The sequence below is a fragment of the Rissa tridactyla genome, chromosome 4 (genome assembly GCF_028500815.1).
Source record: "Rissa tridactyla isolate bRisTri1 chromosome 4, bRisTri1.patW.cur.20221130, whole genome shotgun sequence".
NCBI lineage: Eukaryota > Metazoa > Chordata > Aves > Charadriiformes > Laridae > Rissa > Rissa tridactyla.
In genome coordinates, this window is record NC_071469.1 from 73,936,410 (window position 1) to 73,962,541 (window position 26,132).

The 26,132-nt window shown below is 44.5% G+C and overlaps 2 protein-coding genes across 6 annotated transcripts in view; both read left to right on the plus strand.

Moving 5' to 3' along the window:
* The first annotated feature begins 124 nt into the window (after positions 1 to 124).
* On the plus strand, positions 125 to 7,971 carry NUDT21 (nudix hydrolase 21). Its single transcript, XM_054199009.1, has 7 exons — positions 125 to 358; positions 2,851 to 3,051; positions 4,316 to 4,379; positions 5,074 to 5,163; positions 5,809 to 5,884; positions 6,246 to 6,360; positions 7,684 to 7,971. Exons 1-7 carry the CDS (start codon positions 243 to 245, stop codon positions 7,703 to 7,705), a joined length of 684 nt encoding a protein of 227 aa, XP_054054984.1. The 5' UTR covers positions 125 to 242; the 3' UTR covers positions 7,706 to 7,971.
* A 2,116-nt stretch (positions 7,972 to 10,087) lies between these two features.
* Positions 10,088 to 26,132, plus strand: part of AMFR (autocrine motility factor receptor) — a 30,791-nt gene continuing 14,746 nt past the window's right edge. For 3 of the 5 annotated variants that reach the window (XR_008466009.1, XM_054199002.1, XM_054199004.1), the window contains exons 1-8: positions 10,088 to 10,348; positions 12,222 to 12,314; positions 14,268 to 14,432; positions 16,229 to 16,381; positions 20,571 to 20,611; positions 21,404 to 21,536; positions 22,098 to 22,231; positions 23,908 to 24,018. Coding sequence is in view for 4 of the 5 variants with exons in the window: in XM_054199002.1 (XP_054054977.1) it covers positions 10,142 to 10,348; positions 12,222 to 12,314; positions 14,268 to 14,432; positions 16,229 to 16,381; positions 20,571 to 20,611; positions 21,404 to 21,536; positions 22,098 to 22,231; positions 23,908 to 24,018 (1,037 nt within the window). In the remaining variant the exon portion in view is untranslated. The remainder of the gene's footprint in view (positions 10,349 to 12,221; positions 12,315 to 14,267; positions 14,433 to 16,228; positions 16,382 to 20,570; positions 20,612 to 21,403; positions 21,537 to 22,097; positions 22,232 to 23,907; positions 24,019 to 26,132) is intronic. The other 2 variants (XM_054199001.1, XM_054199003.1) reach the window with 2 other exon arrangements.

Sequence of the window (26,132 nt, forward strand, 5' to 3'; positions counted from 1 at the left end):
CACCGCGCCGCCCACCGGCCAGTCGGGTGGTGCCGGGGCGCTCCGCTGGCCAATGAGGGCGAGGGGGGAGGGCGGGGCGCGACGGCAAAGCGCCAGTGAGAGGGCGGGAGGGGGCAGAGCGTCCCCTCTCTATGGTGGCGGCGGAAGCGCGGCGGGCGGTTCCGGCGGGTGTGCGGCCTGGCGGGGAGGTTAATGGCGGACGCCGTTCCCGCCGCTGAGCACTGACCGCTTCCCTCGCCGCCATGTCTGTCGTGCCGCCCAACCGTTCGCAGACCGGCTGGCCCCGCGGGGTGAACCAGTTCGGGAACAAGTACATCCAGCAGACGAAGCCGCTCACGCTGGAGAGGACCATCAACCTGTGAGCGCCGCCTCGGGCCTGCCCGGGCTTGGGCCCGTCCACTCCCGTCCCGCTAACGGGCCCTTCCGCGCTCCCTCAGCAGCCGCGGGGCCGCCCTTGGGCAGCCCGCGGGGGCTTTTTCCCTCAGTACCGGCCTTGTAAGGGCCGCCCCCGGCCCAGGGGCCGAGGGGAGAGCCCAGTTGCCAGTCAGGGCTCTGTTTACCCCTGTAGTGGCGTGCTGTGAAGCTGTGAAACGCCACACTGTAGGATGTTGTGGGCACTGAAGGCTTGCCAGCTATCGGGGGAATGTGCGGCGTTTAGTGTACATGCTTTAGGATATAGAAACAGCATCTGAGTGGGGAATGCTCCGGGGAGACCTTCGAGCTCCTTCCAGTCCCTAAAGGGGCTCCAAGGAAGGCTGGGGAGGGACGCTGGATCAGGGAGGGGAGCCATGGGACGAGGGGGAATGGTTTTAAACTGGAAGAGGGGAGATTTAGGTAGATCTGAGGCAGAAATTGTTTGCTGTGAGGGTGGTGAGCCCCTGGCCCAGGTTGCCCAGAGAAGCTGTGGCTGCCCCGTCCCTGGAGGGGTTCAAGGCCAGGCTGGACGGGGCTTGGAGCAACCTGGTCTGGTGGGAGGTGTCACACTAGCAGAGGGTTGGAACTAGGTGATCTTCAAGGTTCCTTCCAACCTAAACCATTTTATGAAGTGTGAACCCCAAATAGCAAAGTTATGGAGTATTTAGGCATGGTGAACATCATACGTGCATCTTCTCTGGTATGCTCTTTCATAGGCATCTGCCTTTGCCGGCAGAGAGAGAAGCAGGCCATTGGCCTGGATGGAGTGTGGGCTCACCCTGTGTAGTCAGTAGGATATGGTTGCCTGGTGTGCCTGGTGATTCAGGTATTGTAATTTAAATTCAGAGTGGTTGCTACCAGAAAAAACTTTACTTCTGTCAGAGTTGCAAACTATTTGCTAGAAAGTTTTACTTTTTTGGTATGAGAATCCCTATATTGTAGCTTCTTCCGGTAAACTCAGATGGATTTATTCTTGATAAGTGCGTCTGTCAAGTTGCAGAAACACGTTTACTACAGAAAAATGTTAACTATGACAGTTAATATTCAATTTTAGGTATTAATCACAGAGACTCATGTATTTTTTGGTATAGCTGAGTTTATTCACAATTAGGAGTTTTTTGGAAGTTCAACTAGAAACTTGAGAGATTGTAATATTTTTATATTGTTTCTCAAAAAAGACTGGGCAGGAAGCTGTGTTATCAACATCAATTTTTTTTTAAAGTATAGGCTAAGGATTTTGATGTACAGACTAATGTATTCACATTAGAGTTTGCATAGTAGTTTGTTAATAATGTTTTTTGTGTATCTTAAAATGGAAATGAATGGAAAAAGGAATGTAGATGGTTCTAAGCTATAAGTGAAGCAAGGGGAGCTGACTTGTGATTTTGCCACTGTAAAACATGAGGGGGAGTTTGAGGAGGGGAAGAGTATATACTGCTTAAGTTTGACATGATTAAGTATTGAGGAAAGAATACACAATGAGATGCATCTCAAGGAAAACACTCCCTTTAAATCAGTCATTTATTCTGTTAATTCAGTTGCTGTATGCCACAAGTCAATAAAACCGTGATGATAACTTGTTAGAGCTCTGCCCAGCACCAGTTTTCCTCTCCCTTTTTGACTTAGTCTGACGATCCCATTTTCCCTCCAGGCCTTGTGCTGTCAGATTGCTGTGTTACTTGGATTTTGCTGTTCAACAATGTTTTCCTGTTGCCCTCTGTGCTCTCTAGGAATGACTGATTTCTTGCCTAAGTTTTCCTTACTTTTCTGACTCTTCTCAGTCCCTCTTACCTGAGGAAATCTCTCGAGTTTCCACTGTAGTGTCACTGGAGGAGGCAGAGGTCCAGCACCTAGCCCAGCGGAGTGATCTGCTCAAACTCTTGATCTTACTCCAGGGTCTCGGCCCTGCCCTTAGACACTCAGCGTTTCTCCTCTTCTGTGATCCAGATGTCTGATTTCCGACTTCAAAACAAAAACGCTTCTGACAGTTTAGTTCTCAGGCTCTTCATTTACTTCTGCGTAAAAAAAACACTGTCCTGTGCAGCTTGCTTCCTTCCCAGCAGAGCTTTTTTTCTCCTGTCCCTTTCCCAGCGCCTCTCAGAGCCTCGGCTGCCTTTTCTCTGCGGTGTGGAGATCAAAGAAGTGGCTGTTTAATAACAGTTGCTGCTGATTCTTCTGGGTTTCTTTCCTTCTGTTGAACCAGCACCACACTAGCGTGTCGATCAGCAGGACTTTCTGCACTTGTATGTATCATAGTGCAGATCTTGGTGCGATAGGAGCTCCCTAAGTCACAAACAAGAACTTCTAGCCCAGTACTGTGAATGAGATACTGTTCCATCAAGCACAGAAGGTTCTGCCTCGGGGTGCGTGTTGTGTCAGAGTGATTTAAATTTAGATTTCTTGTTATGCAGTAATATATTTTCTCCCCCCTTGCAGGTATCCTCTGACAAATTACACATTTGGTACAAAGGAGCCCCTGTATGAGAAGGACAGTTCGGTGGCAGCTCGGTTTCAGCGCATGAGGGAAGAGTTTGACAAGATCGGCATGAGGCGGACAGTGGAAGGAGTTCTGATTGTACATGAGCACAGGCTGCCCCACGTGCTCTTACTGCAGCTGGGTACAACTTTTTTCAAGCTGTAAGTGTCTGCTTCTTGAATGTAACATTTCATTTAAATTTATTGTCACAGACCACTAAACACGCATGCTAGAGGTTAAAGTGTGTTCCACTGACAGATGTTTTGAATGGGATTCATTTCTTCCCAAGACTTCCCGTGGGAAAACTCTTTTTGAATGGTGGGGTTTTCATCTATTTGCCTGACTCTGCTCGTGAGTGGGGTGACAGTTTCGAACTGTCTGGAAATCTTCAGTGCATCACTATGGTAAAATCCTGTTTAAAACTTACTATTGGTAGGTAGTGTGTTGTTCTTACATTGTGAAAGATGTTATGCTTACGTTTGCTCGTGCTATGGCTACAAAAATGGTGAAGTGAAGCTCAAGTAGTAAACCCCAGTAAACACAGAATGATACTTGTTTACAAACTATTGGGTGAGCTGGGCACAGTAAGAAAGGTAGGCTTCTGAATTTGAGAAAATTGCTTCAGTTCATCTAATGGTTATCAGTGCCAGAGTGAAATTTCAGTAGTTGGATCATATGATTGTAGTGATGGTGGTGGTGCTCGTTTTCTTTTTTTAAACTGAATGGGCTTGACTTGTCTCGAGTTATCCTGCTTGTGTTCTTGGTCTTATGTTTTTAACACTTACATTGTTTGTTCTGAATTGCGTGTGCTTGAAACCTAATGTTTAATCTGGATTCTTCTTTGACATCTTGATTTTAGGGGATGTGTGTGAGCAAAATATGCTACACTGCAGAAGTTTTGCAAAAATTTATAATGATAAAAGTGTGGGTTTAGTTTTTTTTCATTAACCTTACATCAAATGCAGGATGATTCCCCACACGAGTTTTATTTTCTGCTTCCTGTGTGCTTCAGTGAGTGCTGGCTTTGAGATAAGAACAAATATGGTCAGTATTTGCAACCCTTTCTTCAACTTCTGGTGCTTTTATATTATTGTTAAAACTTTACCTTTTAAGTCTCCCAGTTATTATTGTGGATGTTGTTACCCTTTGTCCTGCAGGTATTTTATATTTTGTAAGTATTTTATAAAGTATTTTATATAATGGGTGTTTTTTGTTAAGGGACATACAGTAGTCATTTTAGTCACGGGTTTGGTGAAAGCTATCCTATTGCCTTCAAATTCGACAAAGTTAGATTTGGAACTTCTGACTTAAAGGCCTTGAGTGAATTTGTAACTCCCTGCCTGGAAGCACATCGTTATTTACCTGTGGAAGTCTGTGAATGCAATAAAACATAACTTTAGCTTTCATCATTGATTATTTTAACAGACCTGGTGGTGAACTCAATCCAGGAGAAGATGAGGTAGAAGGGCTCAAACGCTTAATGACAGAGGTCTGTTTTCTTTCATTATGTTGCTATCCCAGAATGTTGGATTATTTTAGACTTGACTTAGAATAAGCCAAAGCATTACAGTAGTCGTCTTATCGCTTCTGTTATTTTGGTGCTTTCATGATGTTCTCGGGTAGTTAACACATAAAGCAGTAAGTTTTAATTTATCTGCATTGTGAGTGTGACAGAGCAGTCTAGTGGCTGAGCTCCTCCTACCTGCTGCTCAAGTCCTGTGTTCATTTGCAGCTTTGCTTTTTGGCTGGCTTCAGGCAAGTGAGTGTGCAGATGGGCAATAAAATATGTTGCGGAGCACAATTGATGAGGACTTGCTTCTGAGATAGTCTTCCCAATGCACCAGTTAACCTCCCATGCTCTCTGCGTAACCTAAATTAATTCTGTCAGGTAGTGTAACAATGCATTTCATTCTTCCCATTGGTCCGACGGGACTCAGTTCAACTGAATACAGCGTGGAATTTGAAACACCGTCTAGAGTGTCCTTGTCCTGACGGGTGAGGCTTTTACTAAAAAATGTCACTTTATACAAAAATACTCTTTAAATCTATTAAAAGCTGTTCCAGAGCAGTTCTGAACTACACCAGACCCTTATTACAGCAAGTCTTCATGCCTCCACTGTATCTTTTCTAAAAAAATTGACATGGGGTATTTAGAGTTTTGACTGTAACTGGATTTTTGATAGATACTGGGTCGTCAGGATGGTGTTCAGCAAGACTGGGTGATTGATGACTGCATTGGTAACTGGTGGAGACCGAACTTTGAACCTCCACAGGTGCGTACTCATGTTGACTTTCATCTTCTTCAGTCATGTATTGATTGTTCTTCCAAAAGCCTTCAACCTACCAGTTGGGCTTTTTGAGTACCTGCTGCATGAGCAATTAGTTTTTCTGGTTTTTACCTATTTCACCTCCTTTCTGTGGTGGAGGAGAAACTACAGACTTTTTCTTGGGGAAACTCCCCTCTCCTTCCTCGCATCTGTCCTCATGGATGAGAAACCACTGGATGTAATAGCTTCCAGTCCTGTGCTGAGCCAGACACACCATTTAAATCCCTAGCGTAGCCACAATGGAAACTCCTGCGCGGCTGCATATGGAACAGCTGCCCTGTGAATCAAATAGTCATGCTACCCTGTTTCTAAATGCTTTAGTACTGAAAATACTTGCTCAGTTGTGCATTTCTGTCTTGTTGGGTTGTTTAACTGCTCAGGAGTACTTAGATCCTGTCAATAGTTGTGACAGCAACAGCATTCCTTTCTGAGTACTTTTTTATAAAAGTGGTTTTCATTATTTGATGACACAAAAGAACAATTCGACACATTGAAAGCACGCATAGTGCTTGCTAATTTGTGAAGTAGCACTTAAGATTGCACAATATTTTCAAAGCTCTGTACAACCAATTTTTATGGTTTTTCTTCCAGTATCCCTATATCCCAGCTCATATTACAAAACCAAAAGAGCACAAAAAGCTTTTCTTGGTCCAGCTTCAAGAAAAGGGTAAGTGTTTGTTTGCAACAAAGGGTTGTATTTATAACAACGTCTAAATGCTTGCATTTCATGCAAGAAAATGTGTTACCAAGTTTGTGTTTGTATGCTTGCAGTTGTTTATAGTAGATCACTACAAAATTAAATGCTGATACCAGTTTTGAAGATGGGTGATTCTTTGAACATGAGTTGCTAGTAATTGCTCATTCCTGCTCATGCATCAGTGGATGTATAGCACATGAACCCCATCTTTAACTAGAAAAGGAATAAACTTACTCGAGTGCTATAAAGTGATCTTGTTTTGAGGTATATGTATCAAGGGTGGTGATACCTTGGCTGAATCTGTGGTGGTTTTTCTTGTATTTGTTTTTAGCTTTGTTTGCGGTCCCAAAAAATTACAAGCTGGTCGCTGCACCGTTGTTTGAGCTCTATGACAATGCACCAGGATATGGACCCATTATTTCCAGCCTTCCTCAACTTTTGAGCAGGTATATTAGGATGTATTTGTATTATAGTTCTTGGGAACACATTTGCCGTGGGAAACCAGAGCAATGCTAGGCACTACAGAAACCAGCTGTGAAAAGGTTGCAGCTATCCCAAAGAGCTCAGAATCTACCTCGGATAAGGTGTGACAGACAATTTAGAGGCTCTGATTGCAACTTGCTAGCACCAAAGTGCTGTCTAGCAGTTGTAGCGTAGGAAAATGTGAAATATAGTGAGGGTGAAGCTGTGCACATGCTAAGGAACAGCTTCTTGTAAGTGCTGTTAGGGAGTAAAAGCCAAGATGCGTGTGTGAAGCACTGAATGAGGTGTGCATGTTATCACAGCTTTGTGTTGATTAGATGTGGTGGGTTTTTCAGACTCTGTGTTCTAGAGTTTATCATGCGTAGCATCTTTATAACGCAAGTGTCGGTAGGGACAGCTCTATTTTTTCCTGCCTTTTCCCAGTGTACACGCTTTTTGGCGCTCTCACCTAAAAATGGTTTGTACCTCGGGTCTCCAGAGCGCTCTAGTCTTATTGGTTTCTGTTACTTCAGCAAGTGTTCGGGCATCCCACGGGCTGTCAGCTGTTACTTGGGGAAGTACTTCTGTCATCCACCTACTTTGATGAAAAAAATCTGTTAGCAGGATGTCGGCACTGGTATTGCCCATAACAAGCTTGTATCGAGCTCTGTTTTTTTTCCCCTCTATCTAGTCCCAGTTTTGGCAGTTGTAGTTTTGGGGGTTCCTCTTCCCCTTCCTCTTCCTCTAAAGACAGTGGATACTTTCTCCTGGGTACCAGCAAAATCCCGGCTGTTATGCAGCCAAATGCTGGTTTGGTATCAGTGCAACAGACGCCTCCAAAGAACGGACATTGGGAAGTTGAGAGGGATGCTTGCTTTCACCCCGTGAACGCTGTTTATTGTGAAACTTAGTTGAGAAGAATCAGCTCTGCTGTTGAGTATGTCCGTCTGTTACCTTGGAGTATTATAAGGCTGGCCCTGATGGCAGAAATGCTGCAAAAGAGTTGCTGATGAGAGTACATAAATCTCACTGGTATTTTCATATCTGTGAACCTTTCTTGAGAGATGAAATGTTAATAATTAGTTCTTCTGCAACCTTAAGAGACTGATGGGCAATGCTAGTGTAGCACTAGCTGTTAAAAACCATGCTTCCTGCTATACTGTAAAGCTGCCTTACTAAAAAGTTCCCTTTTCTTCTGTCAGCTGGAGGCTTATCAAGAACAGAAACAAAACATTTGCTTATTCCAAGATGTCACTTAAATAAAAAGAATGAAAATTCCTCACTTAGTATAATCCTTTTAATTTTAGGTTCAACTTTATTTACAACTGAATTCCCATATGCCTGAAGAGCCCGATAGAAGAAGCCGTCTCTGTGAGCACAGCTTTAAAATGTAGAGAAAAGAATACGTGTGATGCAAGGATTTTTTTTATGTCGTTCTTTTCCTGAAGGCCGCTAAACTTTCTATGATATGAATAGAGAAGTGAATCTCAACTGTTTAGGTAGTAGGGTGGCAATGTGATATAAGTGTTTTAATCACATTTCATTGTAATACTCACCGAATTTTTTTTGTACAACATTAAACAAAATGGTTCAGATTCTGTTTGTCCTGTGTTTGTTTGGTTTTGGGTTTTTGGCGGGTTTTTTTGGTCTCTGTTTTGCTTTAGTCTTTGTACCTACAAGTCTCCTACTTGTAGGAGGTACATATTTTAAACTTTATTGCTTTCCTTCAGGAATACAGAAGATCCTGGAAACCAGAGGAGGACCTAACCCGTTCAGGGACCATTCGGATGCTCTGATCTGCATCCCTGAGCAGAGAGTTAGTCTGAGAGAGAGATTAAACAGTATGAGTAGGTACAACATAATTTTGAGTCTGGGTTTTTGGTTTTTTTTTAACGTAGAGAACAGAGTTGCTGTTTTGAGGGAGTATAAGTACTTAAAGGCAAGCGTAGCCTTTGCTCAAAGCTTACGAGAACTGATCTGGAAGCATTACTGTGTACAAGGCTTGGAGGGGGTATAAGGTATATCTTTTCCCTCTGTGCCCCCTTAAGAAAGTAATACCCCAACAAATTCTGTTGGGCTGGCCTGAGGTCCAGTTAAAATATGGAAAGTGAGATTAATTTTGTATATTTTTCTGTAGCTACAGGACAGAATTTGGGTCATGTTGAAATATTTTGTTAATGTCATATGCAAGTGGTTCCATGTTATGGTGAGCTCTTGTAGTGGACCAGCATGCTGTGTCATCCTGCAGGGGATACTCGTGCTTCCTCACCTCAACATTTCAGTCTCCTGTGGCTAGTAAATATCAACCTTTTATAGCGTTTTTTCTTTTTACATGCTTGGCTAAACATCAATTCCAGTTGGATGTGTTCCTTCCTAATGAATCCCTTTAGCCTTCCGTAGTTTTGCTTAAGTCTTTTAAAGAGTTGGTTCCAAATGCTGCCTCTGATCAGAAGATGCACTGTTGCTTATGTGGTGTCCTCAATTATGAAGGCATCGTTGGAGAGTGCCCGCTGCCAAGAGAACTGAGATTTGCCAAAGTGCTTGGTTCTGTTGCCAGCTGTAGGGGTAAGCTACGTGCAGAACAATTGTGACAGCTTGGAGCTTCAGTCAAAATGAAGCTGCGCAGCATGGGATTGATACTGAAAGAATACTGGAAAATTGAGTGGTAGGGCTCTTTACTTTGGTCCTGTGGATCACAGAATGGTTTGGGTTGGAAGGGACCTTAAAGCCCACCCAGTGCCACCCCCTGCCCTGGGCAGGGACACCTCCCACCACACCAAGGCCCATCCAGCCTGGCCTTGAACCCCTCCAGGGATGGGGCAGCCACAGCTTCTCTGGACAACCTGGGCCAGGGGCTCACCACCCTCACAGCAAACAATTTCTTCCTGAAATATAATCCAAATCTCCCCTCTTTCCGTTTAAAACCATTACCCCTTTTTCTATCACTCCACTCTCTCCCCAGCTTTCCTGGAGCCCCTTTAGGGCCTGGCAGGGGCTGGAAGGTCTCCCCGGAGCCTTCTCTTCTCCAGGCTGAACCCCCCCAGCTCTCTCAGCCTGTCCTCCCAGCAGAGGGGCTCCAGCCCTCCCAGCATCTCCGGGGCCTCCTCTGGCCCCGCTCCAACAGCTCCGTGTCCTTCTGCTGTTGGTGCCCCAGCGCTGGACACAGTGGTCCATAGAAGTATGGATGGAAGGGCTGGACATGTAGTTAGCAAAATGTATGGTTTCTTAGACAACCAGATAGGGAAAACAAAGCTAGTAGTGGTGTGTAGAACGGAACAGTTCTGGTGTGGGGAAGGGAGGAGGGATAGTGGAGGTTTGGAAGTCAGAGAACAACCAGCAAAGCGCTGCTGTCAGGGCCAGGCATTAACCTGTATCCCCCATCTCCATCGCTGTCTGCCCCTTGCAGTAATTTTCGTTAATAATTGCATTAAGCTGCCACTGGCAGAGCTCTGGGACGTCGTGTCCATTCCCTGCTTTTCCCGTCGCGGGGCCACCGGAGGAGAACCCTCCGCTTTCCCGCAGCCCTGCGGCGGTGTGGAGGCCGGGGGGGAGCGGAGCCTCTCCCCGTCCCATCCCGTCCCGCCCGGGCCCGGCTGGCAGCGCCGCCCGGGCCGTGACTCAGCGCGCCGGGAGCGGTTAGTGCTGGGGCGGGGGGGCGGTTTGGGCCCGTTGCCTGGCCCGGCCCCGTGGAGGGGCGGGCGTTGGCGGCGGGGCGGGCGTTAGGCCGCAGCGAGCCGGCGGCCGGGCGGCGGCGAGGTGTCCGCCATGCCGCTGCTCTTCCTGGAGCGCTTCCCCTGGCCCAGCCTCCGCACCTACACGGCCCTCAGCGCCCTGGCCCTGCTGGCCACCGGCCTCAGCGCCTACCGCGCCCTCAGCCAGGCCCCGGACGGCGGGGCGGCGGGCGGCGAACCCACCGGGCCGCGGGCCCTGGACGTCGCCTACTACCTGCTCTCCGACAGCCTCTGCGTCTGGGTGAGCCCCGGGCGGCGGCGGGGCCTGCGGGCCCGGACGCGGCCTGCTACCGGGGCGGGCGGCGCGGCCTCCGCCGGCACCTCAGCGCGGCCGGGGAGGGGCGGGGGGAAGGCGGGCGGGCTTGGGAGGGGGTGTCTGGTTGTTGGTGTGTGAAAATAAAGAGGGGGGTCCCGGGAGAAGGGGGAGGAGGGGGCCTCAGCCGGGCCACGGGCCGCTTCCCCTCAGGGGCTGCCGGGTCGATGGGGCTGCGGGGAACTCGCTTCTCTGGAGCGAGCCCAGGGAAGGGCAACGGAGCTGGTGAGGGGTCTGGCGCACAAGTCCTGTGAGGAGCGGCTGAGGGAGCTGGGGGTGTTCAGCCTGGAGAAAAGGAGGCTGAGGGGAGACCTTCTCGCTCTCTGCAACTCCCTGAAAGGAGGGTGTAGCCAGGGGGGGTCGGTCTCTTCTCCCAGGGAACAGGCGACGGGACAAGAGGAAATGGCCTCAAGTTGCGCCAGGGGAGGTTTAGGATGGAGATTAGGGAAAATGTCATCATGGAAAGGGTTGTCAAGCCTTGGAACAGGCTGCCCAGGGCAGTGGTGGAGTCGCCATCCTTGGAGATGTTTAAAAGCCAGGCAGACGTGGTGCTGAGGGACGTGGGGTAGTGGTGGGTTTTGCCAGTGTTGGGTTGATGGTTGGACTCGATGATCTGAAAGGTCCCTTCCAACCTGGGCAATTCTCTGAAAGCCTCAAAGTTCAGGGCTTGGGCTTGTCCATGAGCCATGGGTGGGTTTGGGCGAAGCTCTGGGGGTGTTTTGCTGCGGTGCGGGTTGGATTGTGCATTAGCCCTTCTCCAAGCACTGCGTGTCCTGCTGAACCATCAGGTATTCCCAGCCCGAGCTTCACCTTCTTATATTTTTAAAATAACATTTAAAGTCATGCAGGTAAGAGGAAGCATTGTCACCGTTTAAGAAAAAAAAATTCTGTTGCTCTCAAAACCCAAACCCGGCAGTGTTATACACATCTCGGCTCAGTAATTCCTCTAGCTGAAATAAAGTCTGAGCGAGGGGGCACCAGAAACCTAGTTGCACGGCTGCTGTTGAGCTTCCACGTGTCTGTCAGTCAAAGGTGGTATTAGTTGGATGTCTGCTCCATAACGTGCTTGCTTTTTGACTCGGGCGCTGATTTTTGAATATACCGAGCACATTCAGCCTGTCGAAGCTCGGTCTCAGGACCTTAAATTAAGAGCACTGGAAAAGTTGATTGTATGTTCTTCAGAAATAACAGGGTGAGGCCGCTTCATCATCCCCCCCCTCCCCTTTATTAGTGTTCTGCATAGGTCAAAAGTTAATTACAAGTGTCTTGTCAAATGTTAGGAGCAGTTTTCTGCTCCTTGCTGCTTTGCTTTAAAGCAGTTTCCCCGGACGGATTTAAGCAGTGTTGTTACAGAAGGGGGGGTGTGTTATTCAGTATGTTTCGAGACAATGAATCTTGTTCCTGTAACAGCAGATTCAAACTGGAGTTTTCTCATTTGTCCTACGTTAAAAACAATGAGCATCTTGGTGATCTGTAAGTTTTGTCCTCACGTTCCTTGGTGCTAAGATTTGCTAATCTATATAAAACAATTTACCGTGAAGAGGTAGGCTTATGTGTTGGATATACTGGTGTATCAAACTGACTGCGTTAGTGTTTCTAGAAAAAATTTAAGTGACTTATCAGCTACTGTACATGTCTTGGAAGAGGCCAGGCTTAAATTTCACCAAAAAAAAAAAAAGGCAACTAAAACTATTCTGTGAACAATGGTAGGTTTTGTTAGACTCATTCTTTCCCCTCCTCTCTCTCTCTTCTTCTAAATAGGGCAAAAGTATTTGTTGCTGACTGCTTTATTTCTTTCCAGGTACTAGTGAACACTGCCTGCTGTTTTCTGATGTTGGTTGCTAAGCTAATCCAGTGCGTCGTGTTCGGTCCCCTTCGTGTCAGCGAGAGGCAGGTGAGACAGCTGTTTGTCGCCTTGGGTACCTGTGCTGGTTCGTAATTTCTTGGTGTACGACTGGTGTGGTTTTCTGTATGGGATGGTTGAAACTACACAAGAAAAGTAAATTTTAGAACAGCTTAAATCTTACCATTTGGACTTCTCACTTTTGAAAATGTTGTCCGGTAAAACCATACAGAAAACAATCTGCCCGAGAAAACCCTTCCTGGTTAGCTGGGACACCCGCAGCCACAAGCTTCCAGTTTATTTCTGAAGGCAACTTTTCTTTTTCACTATTGCTGTTGTATTTTATAAGCCCATTGGTGGACTTGAAAATCCTGCTTCCTTAATGAACGTTGTCAGATTTCGTACAAGCGTGCCTCACTTAAGAATATTTATAAAGTGTTCTTCCCTATTCAGTTTGCGTTTGGCAGCATTTCTGCATTGTGTTTCGTAGTTAAGTTATCAGCACTGGCAGGATGAGTTCTCTCTGGTACCTTGTTTTGTGCCTTGACTGCTGGAGGAGCCCTTTCCATCCTCAGACGCGGAGCGGGTGGTTTATCTGCCCTCAGGTTTAAGAGGGCATGTGCCAGAGGAGGGAGGTAAGCAGGGCTGAAAACTCCAGCTGTTTCGTCCTGCTCTTGAGCTAGTTGAGAACGTTTTTAAAAATTCAGCAAGGGAACCATTAAAGCCCAGGCTTTTTAGAAACAGGATCCTGCAGAAGATAAAAGCAGCAGCAGTGGTTTGAATAATATCTGTATATTTTTTTAAAAAAGGAGAAAGTCAGATGCTTAAGTTGCTCTGTGTAAATGCAGTAGCAGTGGTTTGAAGTGTGTTCGTATGGTTTGGTTTTTTTTTTTTAAAAAAAAAGATGTAAGTGCAGTTCTTTAGGAAAAACGAGGATTTTTGACATGCAGAACTGAGGCACATGAAGCTTCTTTAATAGCCATGGATCCCTCGACGCCCATTGTATTTGTGATTTGCACCCTGTAGAGCCTCCAAGTGAAGCGTATTAAAAACAAGGCACTCTCAAACTGCATTGGGCCAGACTTTCTTTCGTCTGTGTTGGCTCTAAGGATGTGGAATTTTAACCGGTGATAATTTCCAGGATGTTCTCTACCCTCTTAATAACTGAAGTGAAAAGCAGTAGCAGTGTGGATCCCTGTGCGTTTGGACAGTGGGAATATGTTTCACTTCTCATGTAGAAGAAAGCTGGTTATTAATCTTGGCGTGCCAAAAACGGCAGCATCATGAAGAAATTCTGGGCCTGTCTTAACTAAACTCCTGGTGATTTCATCGTGTTCTTTAACAAAACGTTTTATTTCATATTTTTTTTTATCCCCAACAAGCTGGCTTGCTATCTACTGCTTCAGACCATCGTATTGTTTCTTTCATACTGCATTGTGCGTGGAAATAATTTTTTTTTTTTTTTTTTTCATTGCTCATCCATCTCCTTCTCCACTGCAGGCATTGTGCTTTTTAAGAGCGGACTTTGTCATCCTTTCTTAATCGTCTGTACTTTTTGGCAGGTTTTCGGAAGCGAGGTGCTAGGCTCTTTGGGCATCTTGTCTAACTAACTGTGGCGGTTCTTCTAGCAAAGAGGACTTTGTGTTTGCGGCCCAGGAGCTGTGTCGCTTGGGCGTGGAGAATCAAACTGAGATGAAACTTGGTTTGTTTTAAAAAGTTTTAGAAGTATGGCAGGAAATTACGTTGTACGCCACATTGCACAATTATGCTGTGGTGGTAAAAAAGACTAGATAGGTACTAAGGACCACTAATATCTCAAATATGTTTTTAATTCAGTAGGGGTAACAAATACTATTCAAGATGCGTGTGCAGCAGGCTTTTGCTAACCTATTGTCGCATTTCTACTTCCATCTTTTTTTTTTCTTTCTCTTTTCCCCTCCTTCTCTCCCCTGCATGTGGATTGCCGGTGCTTTCACGAGAGTAACTGGATGTCTTCCTTTACAGCATCTCAAGGATAAATTCTGGAATTTTATTTTCTACAAGTTCATCTTCATTTTTGGTGTGCTGAATGTTCAGACAGTGGAAGAAGTGGTGATGTGGTGCCTCTGGTTCTCTGGACTTGTGTTCCTTCATCTTATGGTTCAGCTCTGCAAGGATCGCTTTGAATATGTAAGTTCTGATGAAGGGCTGCCTTTTGGGACATGCAAATTCTGCGTCTGGTTTGGGCACTGGCTCATAATAGATTACAAACACATCATTTAGGCCTTTTCCCCACCCTGCGGTGCTGAGCACGTGCACCTCCCAGTAGCTTTGAATACTTGCTTTAAAGTGCAACATCAATCTCACTCCTTCGGTTTTCCCATCAGACAAATGGAGCTGAAGATACTTATTTTCTTTGATAAATTGCTCCTTATGCGTGCCCTGTAATTACTATTACATAACTCTGTGAGATGTCTTCATAGCTCTCCTTAGTGAAGAAATCTTGACAACAGAACATCCCCTAGATTGCTGCCCTTCAGTATGGGTCCCTAACGCCCATGTCTGCGGATTCTGTGCTCGGGGTTCAAGCTCGTTTACATCTACCAAATATTGACTGCCCATGTCTTTACAATATACAGTGCAATTTTCTCCATAAGCTGTATCCCAGTTTCTGTTAACACCAGGAATAAATTCAGTAGAGACACAGAAACTGAAGGCTAGGCAAGGAAGAAGGAACTGGAATTTGAACAATAAATCTTGCCCTTTTAACATCTATAATGGACACGCATTTTCCTCAGCTCCTCTGTCCTGGAATAAAAGTTTGAACTAAATTGAATCTATGAATTTCCTTTCGATAGCTCTGTGCTTTGTAATAATTTTTTTTTTGTTATTAATATCCAGTAGGGCCTGTTAATTCACAAGTAGCTAAGCACAAAGTTTGAAACTAGATTGGTTGGGGTTGGGAAAACTGAGACAGAAGTGAACAAGGCAGTCATCTGGTATTTTTAGTGTTGTTCAGAAAGCTGTAAAAGAACAAAGCCCATGTGGGAAGAAATCCTTATTATATGCCTTCTGCCTTCAAAGCACATATCATAATTTTTTACTTGGACAAACGGTACTTGTGTGATCTGCCTTGCAAACTCAGGGGGATGTGGAGCTGAACCAGATATGAACAAGAAAGAACCAATTTAAAAACAAAGCATGGGAGCCAACTTCATCCATCAGACCAGAGCGAAGCTTTGGGCAACTTATTTTTTCCTTGTCGTCTTCTTCCGTTTCCTGCCCTGAAAATAACGGGATGGACCACCTGAATACCTTGCCTCTTGAGTTGTCTTTTATTTAGACAGCCTAGGTGTAGCCTACCTTTAAGGTAGTTTAGAGAATTAATACACTATATATGCTATTCAGAGACAACCGTTTTCGGTAGGTTCTGTCCAGCAGTCTCTAGGTGCAAGTTAAATTTTTCAGGGAGGTGTCTCTTTATTCCAGAAGAAAATGACATTGGAAGAACTAGAGGCTGGAAGATCAAGCTGGACAAATTCAGATCAGCTGTAGAGTGAAAAATTGGCAGAACATTTATTCTTATTGCTCAAAGACTGTGTAAGTTCAGGTGTGTTTCTAAAACGTGTGTTCATCTTAAGCAGATGCCGTGGATTTGGTGCAGAAACTACTGTGTGAGAAAGTGCCTGTGGTTTTCTTGCACGGGTGATCCAAACGTTAGATCAAATGATTGTAATGGTCCCTTCTGACTTTAAAAGCCTAGTGAACGTAAATGAGAGCAAGATGAGCGGGACTTTGGGGTGGTGTGTGGTTTTAGCTTTATTCTGCATCATTTATTACTACAGTGTGTGGTTGAGGTCTTGGTTTTATTCTAGAAAGCAGAAGATTTTCCTGAATGAGGACTTGTTTGGTGAGGCGACTATGGAAGGCAGGGTGGCTGAAGTACTCCTTTAAACCTGTTATGCACCTATATGTTTGTGTTGCAGCTTTCCTTTTCTCCTACCACACCCATGAGCAGCCACATCAGAGTCCTGACCCTGCTCATAGCCATGCTCCTCTCCTGCTGTGGATTAGCAGTCGTCTGTGGTATTATTGGCTACACCCATGGCATGCACACGTTGGCTTTCATGGCAGCAGAGGTGAGACTTCCTTCATAACGTGTCGTGGTTTCTGCTTTGCTTTTCACCCCTCACTTGGGGGTCTCTTGGTTTTCTTTTAGTTTCCCACAAGGAAGAAACTCCGAAGATGCAAACAAGCCCTCCCGTCTTCTAGAGTAGTTGCCAGATCAGCTTGCTTTCTCTCTTTAGAGTTTAAGCCTGCAAAAGATCTTGATCTGAAGAAGAGAATGAGAGGATAAATCCGTAAGGTGATGCTGAAATGAAATGGCAGCCTATGAAAAAATAATGGTTGTGCTTCATGAGCATTGCAAGAGGGGTTAGTTGAAATGGCTGCTAGAGAGAGGGAGAGAGTGTGTATGAAAGTGTAATGCGCACCTCAGCCTGTTTCTTTGAGGCTGTGTTTTCTATTTAATTTCCCCCAAAAAGGAACGAGACTAACATCCTTTCCTTAAGGCATACTCAGGGGGATTTGCTTACGTTTGTGCAGAGAGATGCGTCTCAGCTGAGATGAGCAGCCCATGTTTGTGCACTCCTGAACCCATTGCGGTGTGGAGTCAACATCAATGTGTTTGTGGGGTGAACATCAGTATGTTTTTAATGTTATGGTGAGTTGTTGCGCTCTGCCCGAGGAAGTAATAATCTTAAACAAAGGGGTGGTAACCAGAGTAATTGCAAACAAGTCGTGTTAACACATCCTTGGTTCAGATAACAAGTAGAGTGTGTGGTTATTCTCCGATCTTGAATTCATACTTGGGAGTTAGTGAGGGGGGAAAGAAAACGGTCAGCTGATCGTAGGAGAATATGATGCTGGTCACACCACAGTTCGGTTATTTAATATGTCAGTTTACCTTTCCTTAAATGTGAGAAAATGCAAGGCCAGATTTGTAATTACCCAGTGGAAGGGTGTTGAAGATTTGTCAGTGTCCCTAATAGGTGGGGTCTCGTTGGTGGTGTGTCTCTTATCTTGGCTTGGCAGAAGGATGTATCAGCCTTGTACCAGCATGGGGCAGGTTTATCAGGGAGCATTGCAGTGCCAAAGTGTTGCCTCGTTAGTGCTGCGCCATGTAGTGGTGTACGTGTTTTGGGTTGCAGGATGGGGCCCAGCTTTTCATTTCGGTGGGAGCTGTTCTGTCTGCTTGTTAACGAAGGAGGGGCTCGGTCAGCATAAATGTGTGGTCCTCAGCCAAGCCATGGATCCACGCAGCCGCTGGTGGCCAGCAGAGGAGGTTTGTGGGGAATGTATAGGAAAGGGTCTTCTACCCTTGCTTGCAGCGGCTGGCGTTTGAGGACGTTCCTGAGCTGAGCATTGCACAAGCCTGTTGGGCTTGATAGCCCCAGATGGACTCTGGAAACTTGTCTGATTGTTTATTGAACTCATTTATACTTTGGCCTCCGCAATATCCAAAGGCACATTTAACTTGGCTTTCTGTACACAAAAGAGCTCTGTTAGTTGTTTTGAGTCTTCTGTCTGATAATGTCCCTGGCTGTCATCTAATACATTTATGGTGAAAAACCACAAAGACTCATTCCCTTTTTACTCTTGTTCACACCATTTGTTGTTTTGTAGACCTTTCTCTTGTTCCCCTTCTGACTTTCCTTCCAAGCAAAAGACTTCTAGTCTGTTTAATATTTCCTATGTGAGATTGTCTCATATCTCGCCCTTCCCTGAACCATTTAAATATGCCCTATATGGGTTAGGTGACCATGAGTAGTTTCCATGATTTTAATACCCAGCGCTCATTAAGTGGCATAAAACGTTTAGGTTTCTTTCTGTGCAGTTACGAGCAGTGACACCTCGTGGCAGTCCTCAAGCTCTCAGCAAAAAGCATTCAATCTTGCAGCCTAAAATGTTTTCCTGATGGTGGCTTGTGTGATGCTGTTCGAGGGGGACCCTGCCAAGTCTCCTCCATTAGTGGGTATTTAATTACATTAAGTTACATTAAGCTATTCATCTCTCTCTTCTGACTCTGCAAACATTGATTTATCTTGATGCCTCAGGGTTTTCAATAAAGCAATTTAGATGTTTTTCTCAGGTTTTAGTTAGGCTTTCCCTTGTTCTGTGTTGTTGGTCAGCATTTTTTTTCCTGCATAGGGTGGATGTGAAATTTGCAAATGCCCAGAGGAGGTTGAATAAGGACAGTCTGTATTTTTGAGTAAACATTAAGCTGTTTTGCCTTAATACATGGTATTCGAGAATTAGGGCTTAGCAAGTAATGTCCAGTCCATCTTTGCACCTTTTTTGTTGTAAGAAGGAATTACTCCATTCCCATAGCGGCCGTCCTCTAATCCTGTTTCATACAGCTCAGTTAAAGCTGCATAATGACAGTGATATTCAAATCTTAGAATTGTACCTTACAGATAACAGTATGTTTTCCTGTAGAGCTTCTTATGCCGCATCCATTATCTTAGGGTTTGAGTGCCTTCCAGTCGCGTGCTCATCTACGTGACTGGTGTCTGCCACTATCACGGAGCCCCTGCGGGTAGAAGCGTGTGTGTAGTGGAGCAGAACAAGAGCTCTTGAGGTGTTGGTACTGAAAATGTCCTGCTGTACATTTAGAACCTTGGATTACAGAGTTGTGTAACTTGTGATGCAATGTTGGGCTTTCTGCGAAGCATTTCTTGTGTCAGAACATTGAAATGTGTTTCTGGAAACAGTGGGGGAACCAGAAACTAGCACCTTGACCCAGTCCACAGCAGCCTGTCTTTTTAATCTTGATGCTCTTGCTGCCTCAGCACTAACCACTATAAATCATGTCTTGGCAACATTAACTTCTTAAAAGTTGCGAAAATTGGACTCTTCAGATTTCTACCTGACAGACGTCTTCCTTATTGGAGACTTTATGCCATGTGTACTGGTTTTGACACCAATTAGTGCTCGATGGCATGTCCATCCAGCAGCTCAGGTAATCGCCCTGCTTCATCACTTGCCTGGTTAGGATTTGGACATATTTACTTTTCCTCTGTGGTCTGCTCAAAGTTTCTCCGTAGCCAAAAGCCTTGTGTGAGCAAGGTGTTAGTCTCTGGTACCCACATGTGGGGTAAGAGGAGACAGAAGAGGGTCTCATATCGTGCCTTGCAGGAGCAGCTAGGGTGCCAATTTAACTTTTTTCTGAAGAATGTTAATGATGAGAACAGCACAACATGGTAGATGACTGCTGCTACCTTCTTGCCTTTTTTTTCTGTTATTTTAATGATGTGTGTGTCTTACCCTGAAGGCCTTTTTAGGATGAAAGATTGCACTGATGTTTAGTCACAGGAATACTTATTTTAAAGCCAACTAGCGAACAGTTGGCAGATATGTTGGGTATTACTAAGGGTTAAATATCCATCAAAGTATTTTAAGAATGCTTTTTACAAGTGGAAAAAAGTGCTTAAACCAACTGTTTTATTGCTATATTGGGAAGTTAGTGGTTTTGATAGTTCTTCTGTACTGTTTTTGATACTTATGCTGAAGGCACGCCATCAGACCAGTTTTACAGAAATGGTTTCAGTTGCTCATGGTGAATCCCCTGCATCTCAGTGTCACTTGGCCCCTGCTAACGAGGGGACAGTCTCTGGAGGGGGTTCCTCCTGTCCGGTTTTCTTTCGCTGGGAGGATACAATAAAGGGACAGGGCTCTGTGGGCCTGACAGGTTAGAGAGAGGTGATGGGACCACATTTCTTAGATGACAAGAGGCCATGGACATGTGGTTAGGTATTCTGGAACCAGGCCTTTCTAGTGACTTGTCTTTGTACTTCTGATCTGCTTATGCTTTCTGATACACTCTTTTTTTTCTCTGTACTTAGCCTAGAGAGGTATGATTAAAGAGAGAAGTTACTTTTGCAGTGTCCACATCTCAGCAAAAGGGAAAAAATATTTGAAAGTGCTTCCATGGTATCACTCATGCTATTGAGTGATAAGAATAGAAAAAGGTGATACATCCTATGTAGTGGGGGAAAAAGCGAGACTTAAACAACAGTGATGCTAGTGACTGCTCCAAGAGCATTGTGCGCTTGAGAACAATTTCTTCTGTATTTATATATGAGCTTCATGTTTGTCACAGGTATATTGTGCCCACGGTCATCTATAGTGACTGTTGGTTCACAGGAACTTGTTAAGCTGCAGTAAATGCGTTTTGTATTACAGCCCTTTAGCTCCTGCCTGAGTACCACTCTCCCTGCCAGAATGTTGTTAACGTACCTTTTGTTTTTTCCCTCCTGTCTTCCGCAGTCTCTGCTTGTGACAGTCAGAACAGCTCATGTGATTTTACGGTGAGTACCTTACGTTTTGCAGGGTGGTTGTTCGAGGAGGTAGCGCATATAGCGTGTTGATTTAAGAGCTATATGTAGTTACCTTATTGCAGTGCAGATGCATGTTTGGAGATGGACAAAGATGCTTAACCTTAGCCTGTACTATTTTTAAGCATGAATTCTGTAGTGCATAGATAGCTTTAGTGGGTGCTAATAGTTTGAGGCATGGATTAAAATGGATTGGTGCTGCCGTATGAGTGTTGATATATGCTACTTAATGTCATCCTACTGTGTTTCTTTTAAGATCTTTACCTCTAGAACTTTTGCTTTGACAAAGTAATGTGCACGTGCAGCTGTAATGCACATGTATATGCGTATGTAGGACATGATGTGTAGCACAGAACCTTTTTGTCCAGGTCACTATTGGCATTCCAGGTCTGTCACCAAGCTGTAGTGCCTCACCTGAGAAACACCTCATGTGCTGAAAAACGTCGGTCCATAGTTACTGTAATCCCAAGATTGGCTTTTGGTACATGCAGGAGTTTTTAGCAATCTTCTTTGTCAGCTGGTGGTATCTGTCATGCCAGCGTGGCTAAGCATTGATTGCCTTTTGTCTTTTTAAAAAGTTGCTGTTTGAAACCAGTAACACTAAAAAAAAGTCCCCCATGAAAGCGCAGAGTGTGGGCACTGAGCTTAGGAAGGGCAAAGAATCCATATCCAGAAGTTGTTTGAAAAACGGATAAAGTAGTTTGAATGCTAGAGATGCTATTTAACAAAAAGGATAGAATAATGTTAATTTCCCTGCTCTTGCAGATACGTAATTCATCTCTGGGATCTCAACCATGAAGGAACGTGGGAGAGCAAAGGCACTTACGTCTACTACACGGATTTTGTCATGGAGCTAACCTTGCTTTCACTGGATTTGATGCATCATATTCATATGCTGGTATGAAATACTGAACATAATATTGAGCAAATAGACTGGCCTTAAAATAAAAGGCGCTTGGTATATGTATTTTATGTATTTTTTTGCTTTGCTGATATCATGAACCAAGTATTACAGAGAAGCTCTTTAAATAAAGAGGAAAATGTAGTGTGGGGGGTTCTGGCATTCTTTCCTGCTGTGTAATTGGAGTCCTCACAAATAACTTTGTTACGGAGTATTAACTACTGTGTAATTATTTGTTTAATAGGTGTTTAATTAGCTCTGTTACTGAGTAATATCAGACTGAATTATTTTAACTGGCAGGGGACATTAAACTGAACAGGACCGGATACAGTTTATCCTTATAAATACTGTGCTGCTTAAGTTGTATCTGAAGATGTAACGAGTAGCGATACCTGTGAGCGCTTGTGGTTAGTCTGAATGGGCTCAACAAAAGGAAAATTCTTCAGTGCTGGTTTCTTGATTATTTTTTTTTCTCTTAAGACCTGATGCAATTTTCTGTGGCTGCCTCTTGGTTCCCGTGGTGTTTGTTTCTAATCACCATTCTGTTTTTTTCCAAAGCTATTTGGCAATATCTGGTTGTCAATGGCGAGCCTGGTGATTTTTATGCAGCTGCGGTACCTGTTTCATGAGGTTCAACGAAGAATTCGGCGGCACAAGAACTACTTGCGTGTGGTTGGAAACATGGAAGCAAGGTGAGCCTCTTCCTTGCTCTGGGATCTTGATGTGGATCTTGGAGAGAGGACCCTGATGAAGAAGTTGAGATTCTTTTTGCGTTCCTTTGACACACGATGGCATGGTGTAAGCTGGAGAGATGCCATCTTGCAAATCAAGCTTTTAAAGTCTGTACGCTTAGGGTATGTTTTTACCCATTTTATTTGTTAAAGAGGGACACGCTTTTCAGGTTTAATAGATATGTAGGATTGACTTCTATAAAAGCAGTATTACTGGTAGCATATTACTGGCAACAAGTGAACTACTCTGTCCGGTATTTTTTCTCCTGTATTCTCTTGTATACTACCTGAGGTGCTGGGGTGCATAAGCTCTGCCTGTTTCAGTTGACAAATATTGGCTTTGGCTGTGATAGAAGTAAATGCTCTTAAATTTCATTAGGCCATACTATTCATTTACTGCCTGAAATGAAAGCAAAATATTCATTAAAACCTGCTCAGCTTTAAGTATGTATTTATTAAACCTGAAGCCAACTTTAAACACTCTCTACTTGTAGTTGAGCCGAGAGTGCCTTGGGATTACTTTATTCCATCCCCTGCACTGAGGCAACATAGAGAAATCATGAGGCCTGTTAAAACCTAGGATTGTGCCAGATCCTACTGCATCTCTGATCCACTGTTTTCATAACTCAGCTACATCCTTACTAATTTTAAGAGCAACAGGCAGTTTTACTCTTTCTGCGCATCACTACCATTTTCATTGTGGACTTAAGTGGGTTTGACTACCTCTGATACTTGCTGCTATTGTCCAGATGGAGAAGACTAACTTCTCTAGAAATTCCTGAGGTTTTCGTTGTGAAAAGTCATTTAATGTCTGTAATATCAGGTTAAGAGCTGCATAATGAAGTTCATCCACAATGCGTTGTTTCTTTTCAGTAAGATGTAGCCGCTAAACCCCTTTAAGCTGCTCACAAAGCTGTTTGAGTTGCAAGTGTCTCAGACTTCTTGTCTGAGCAACTTGATGTGGTTTTGTCGTTATGATTGTTCTGGAAGAGCCACTCTAACTTCCTCCTGAAGCTGCCAATGGCAGCGAGCTCCCTGCCTTTTCAGGTATATTCCACACCAGCAGTACTGTGAGATGTTGTTATACCACTCGTCTCTATATTGTCCGTGTTTGGGTACTGTGTAGTAGCTGCTTGTATGGCTCTAGTTTAAAAAAAGAAAAAAAAATGAAATCAAAGACAAATGAGGGTTGGCAAAATCTGAGGCCGAAGTTAGTCAGACCGTAAATGCTTATGATCCCAAGAAGACATCTTAATGGGTACAGCTATTAAAGCTCATTTAGAAAAATGACGTAAGCCAAATCCATACATGCTATAATTTGAGGTTCTCAACCTAATGATCATACTTCTTGGAAGATACTCAGTCAAAGCTTTTTGAACCTAGGATGGATGCAGAGATGTGCAAAAAAAAAAATGTGCCTGCAAGAAGGTATATGGGAGATACGTGTGTGTTTGTGTGTCTTCCTTTGTGGAATGAGTTCCAGTAATAGAAAAAAAATAGCAAACCTGCTGGCACTCCTCTCCCAAGGAAGAGTTAACATGGAGGATAAGGTTTTCTCAGCGCGGATTCTCTAGACAGGAGGTCACGCTGAGCTGGTGCAATCGTTATTTCTGTCTCTTCCTTTTTCTTCCTTGTAGGTTTGCGGTTGCAACGCCAGAGGAGCTAGCAGTCAATAATGACGACTGTGCCATTTGCTGGGACTCCATGCAATCCGCACGGAAACTCCCTTGCGGCCATCTCTTCCACAAGTACGTTGGGTGCACTTGACTGTAGAAAGGAAGGGATATACATATAGGCACGTCTGAAAGTTACAGCAGGATGACAAATAATATCTTGCTGCCTGGGCTATCTTGGTCTGACAGTAATAACAAAGTACAAGTCAGGTTCACTCCGGTCATTTTGATGTTGGGAGTTGTTTCACCTGCTGCATTCTTTCCCCCCCCCCCCCCCCCAAACTGAGAGTATGCGTCTTGTCAGCTAACAGGTAGATAGTGTTGAGTTATGGTATCTCAACTGCAAGTCTGTACCCTGCCTTGCTGTGTAACTGCTTGCTAAAGCACACTCTTTTGCCCCTTACTTTATCCTATGCATCACCTCTTCCTTGAGGGTGTGTTGATTTCCAGGAGAGGAATTAAAATTAGAGTTAGATCCTTAAGTACCTTTCAGATACCAGCTTTAAAGAGAAAATGAGGAATATTTTTAAGTAGTGCATCCTTGTATGGTAATGGGTCCCCCAGGACAGTTGTGGAGGTCAGGTCTGATTATATGATTTCATGGGGGGATGAGTCCATCAGGGCTATAAAAGAGATTAATCAAATTAGCTGAAGAGGTCCCTAAGCAGCTGGTAGTTGGAACTGGGAGGCTCTTGACCAGAGGATCGCTCTATATACTGTTTCTTACACTCGGTAGTGAATAGTAGCGGATGCTTGTGGGGAAGGTGTGCTGAGCTAGATGCGCCTTTTCTTACCTCTTTTGTAGCAGTGCTTGTATTTTCATGCTTGTGCTTAAGAATGAAAGGAGAGATGGGGATTGAATTGGGTGTTTCTGAAGCGCCATGGGTTTAACATGCATGGTCAGTTAAATCGTCCCTGTGGTGTAATATGAGCAAGTTACTTTCTGCAAATAGATTTTTGCTTTTCTGGTAACTGTCAAACCAGAGGTTATAATCTGTTTGCTAATTTGTTGTCATTTATGACAAACCTCGCCATAAATATTTATCTGTGTTCCAAGAAGTCTCTAATGAGATAATGTGCCTCCATAGCAGAAACTCCTCTTCCAGTGCTACTGAATCGTATGAATATTTAATCACCTACTGAGCTCTTGAGAACCCCAGGGTCTTCTCTTCAGAAAGTTGTTTTCTCTGTATCTAAAAGGATCCTTTTGGATTTTTTTCTGAAACTAAGTTACACTTTCCTCCTTGGTGCATTTGGGGAGGGAACATGTTACAGCGGATAACTTAACGCTTGCGTATAAAACCGGATGTAATTAATAACCCTAATTACAACCTAAAAAAGGTTTCTCTTCTCGTAAAAGCCTGGTGATTTTGCCAACAGGCTAAACATTGCGTCCATTCTCAATCACACGGGAATTGTTTCATAGCCATTTATTTGGACGAGAAGAGAAGATGGCAGGGAAGGTTCACAATGCTGAGATCAACTCTGTGCCTAAATATTAAGGAATTTTAATGGAAATAGCTGTCTGAATCTCTTAGCCTCTGTGGAAACTCTCTCCTTTGTCTTCTAGGAAGCAGTCAATTTCAAAAGATTGTTGCTCTGAAATGTTGCTGACCTTGACCTGTTGTTAGTCATCCTTCTACTGAGGTGCTGTAGGTGACCGAGCCCTTCTGCCTGTGCGGTACAGAATGGGTATAACCACGGCTGGCTTGCTGCTGATGCAGGCTGAGGGCTTCATGTCTGCCCCACACCTCAGTGGTCGGGCTGGTGAGGAGCTGTAGCGTGGTGGTAGCTTGTCTCACTCTCGGTGTTTCACAAGTGACCTTTTGAGTACAGCTCTAGTGGAGGCTGGAGTTTGGTGTGTGCGGGCTGGTTTTGCTGTAGTGATGGAGATGAAGTTGTCCAGCATCGGCAGTGCTGACGTGCCGGCTCTGCTGATGACCAAGGTGGTGGAAGATGGTAGATTTTCACTGTAGTGCTTTGGTTGTTTCTGGAAAACCCATCACTGATTTCTAAACTCTGCGTAACCCTCCATTTAAATATGATGAAAACCGCTTTGGCAATACGTCTGTACGCTTCAGGAATTGCGCAGAGGGCTAGTATCCTTGACTTTGCTCTGGTCCCGCAGTTAGGGCTTTTTTCTTGCTCTGTTGCCCAAACCTGTAATCCGTGCCTTTGCTCCATTTGTG

What these genes read in the sequence shown, in the direction of transcription:
- NUDT21 (XM_054199009.1), top strand. Translation starts at nt 243, where the DNA reads ATGTCTGTCGTGCCGCCCAACCGTTCGCAGACCGGCTGGCCCCGCGGG. An exon ending in TCAAACGCTTAATGACAGAG is followed by an intron (nt 4,380 to 5,073) that starts GTCTGTTTTCTT and finishes GATTTTTGATAG; the next exon opens with ATACTGGGTCGTCAGGATGG. An exon ending in GGTCCAGCTTCAAGAAAAGG is followed by an intron (nt 5,885 to 6,245) that starts GTAAGTGTTTGT and finishes ATTTGTTTTTAG; the next exon opens with CTTTGTTTGCGGTCCCAAAA.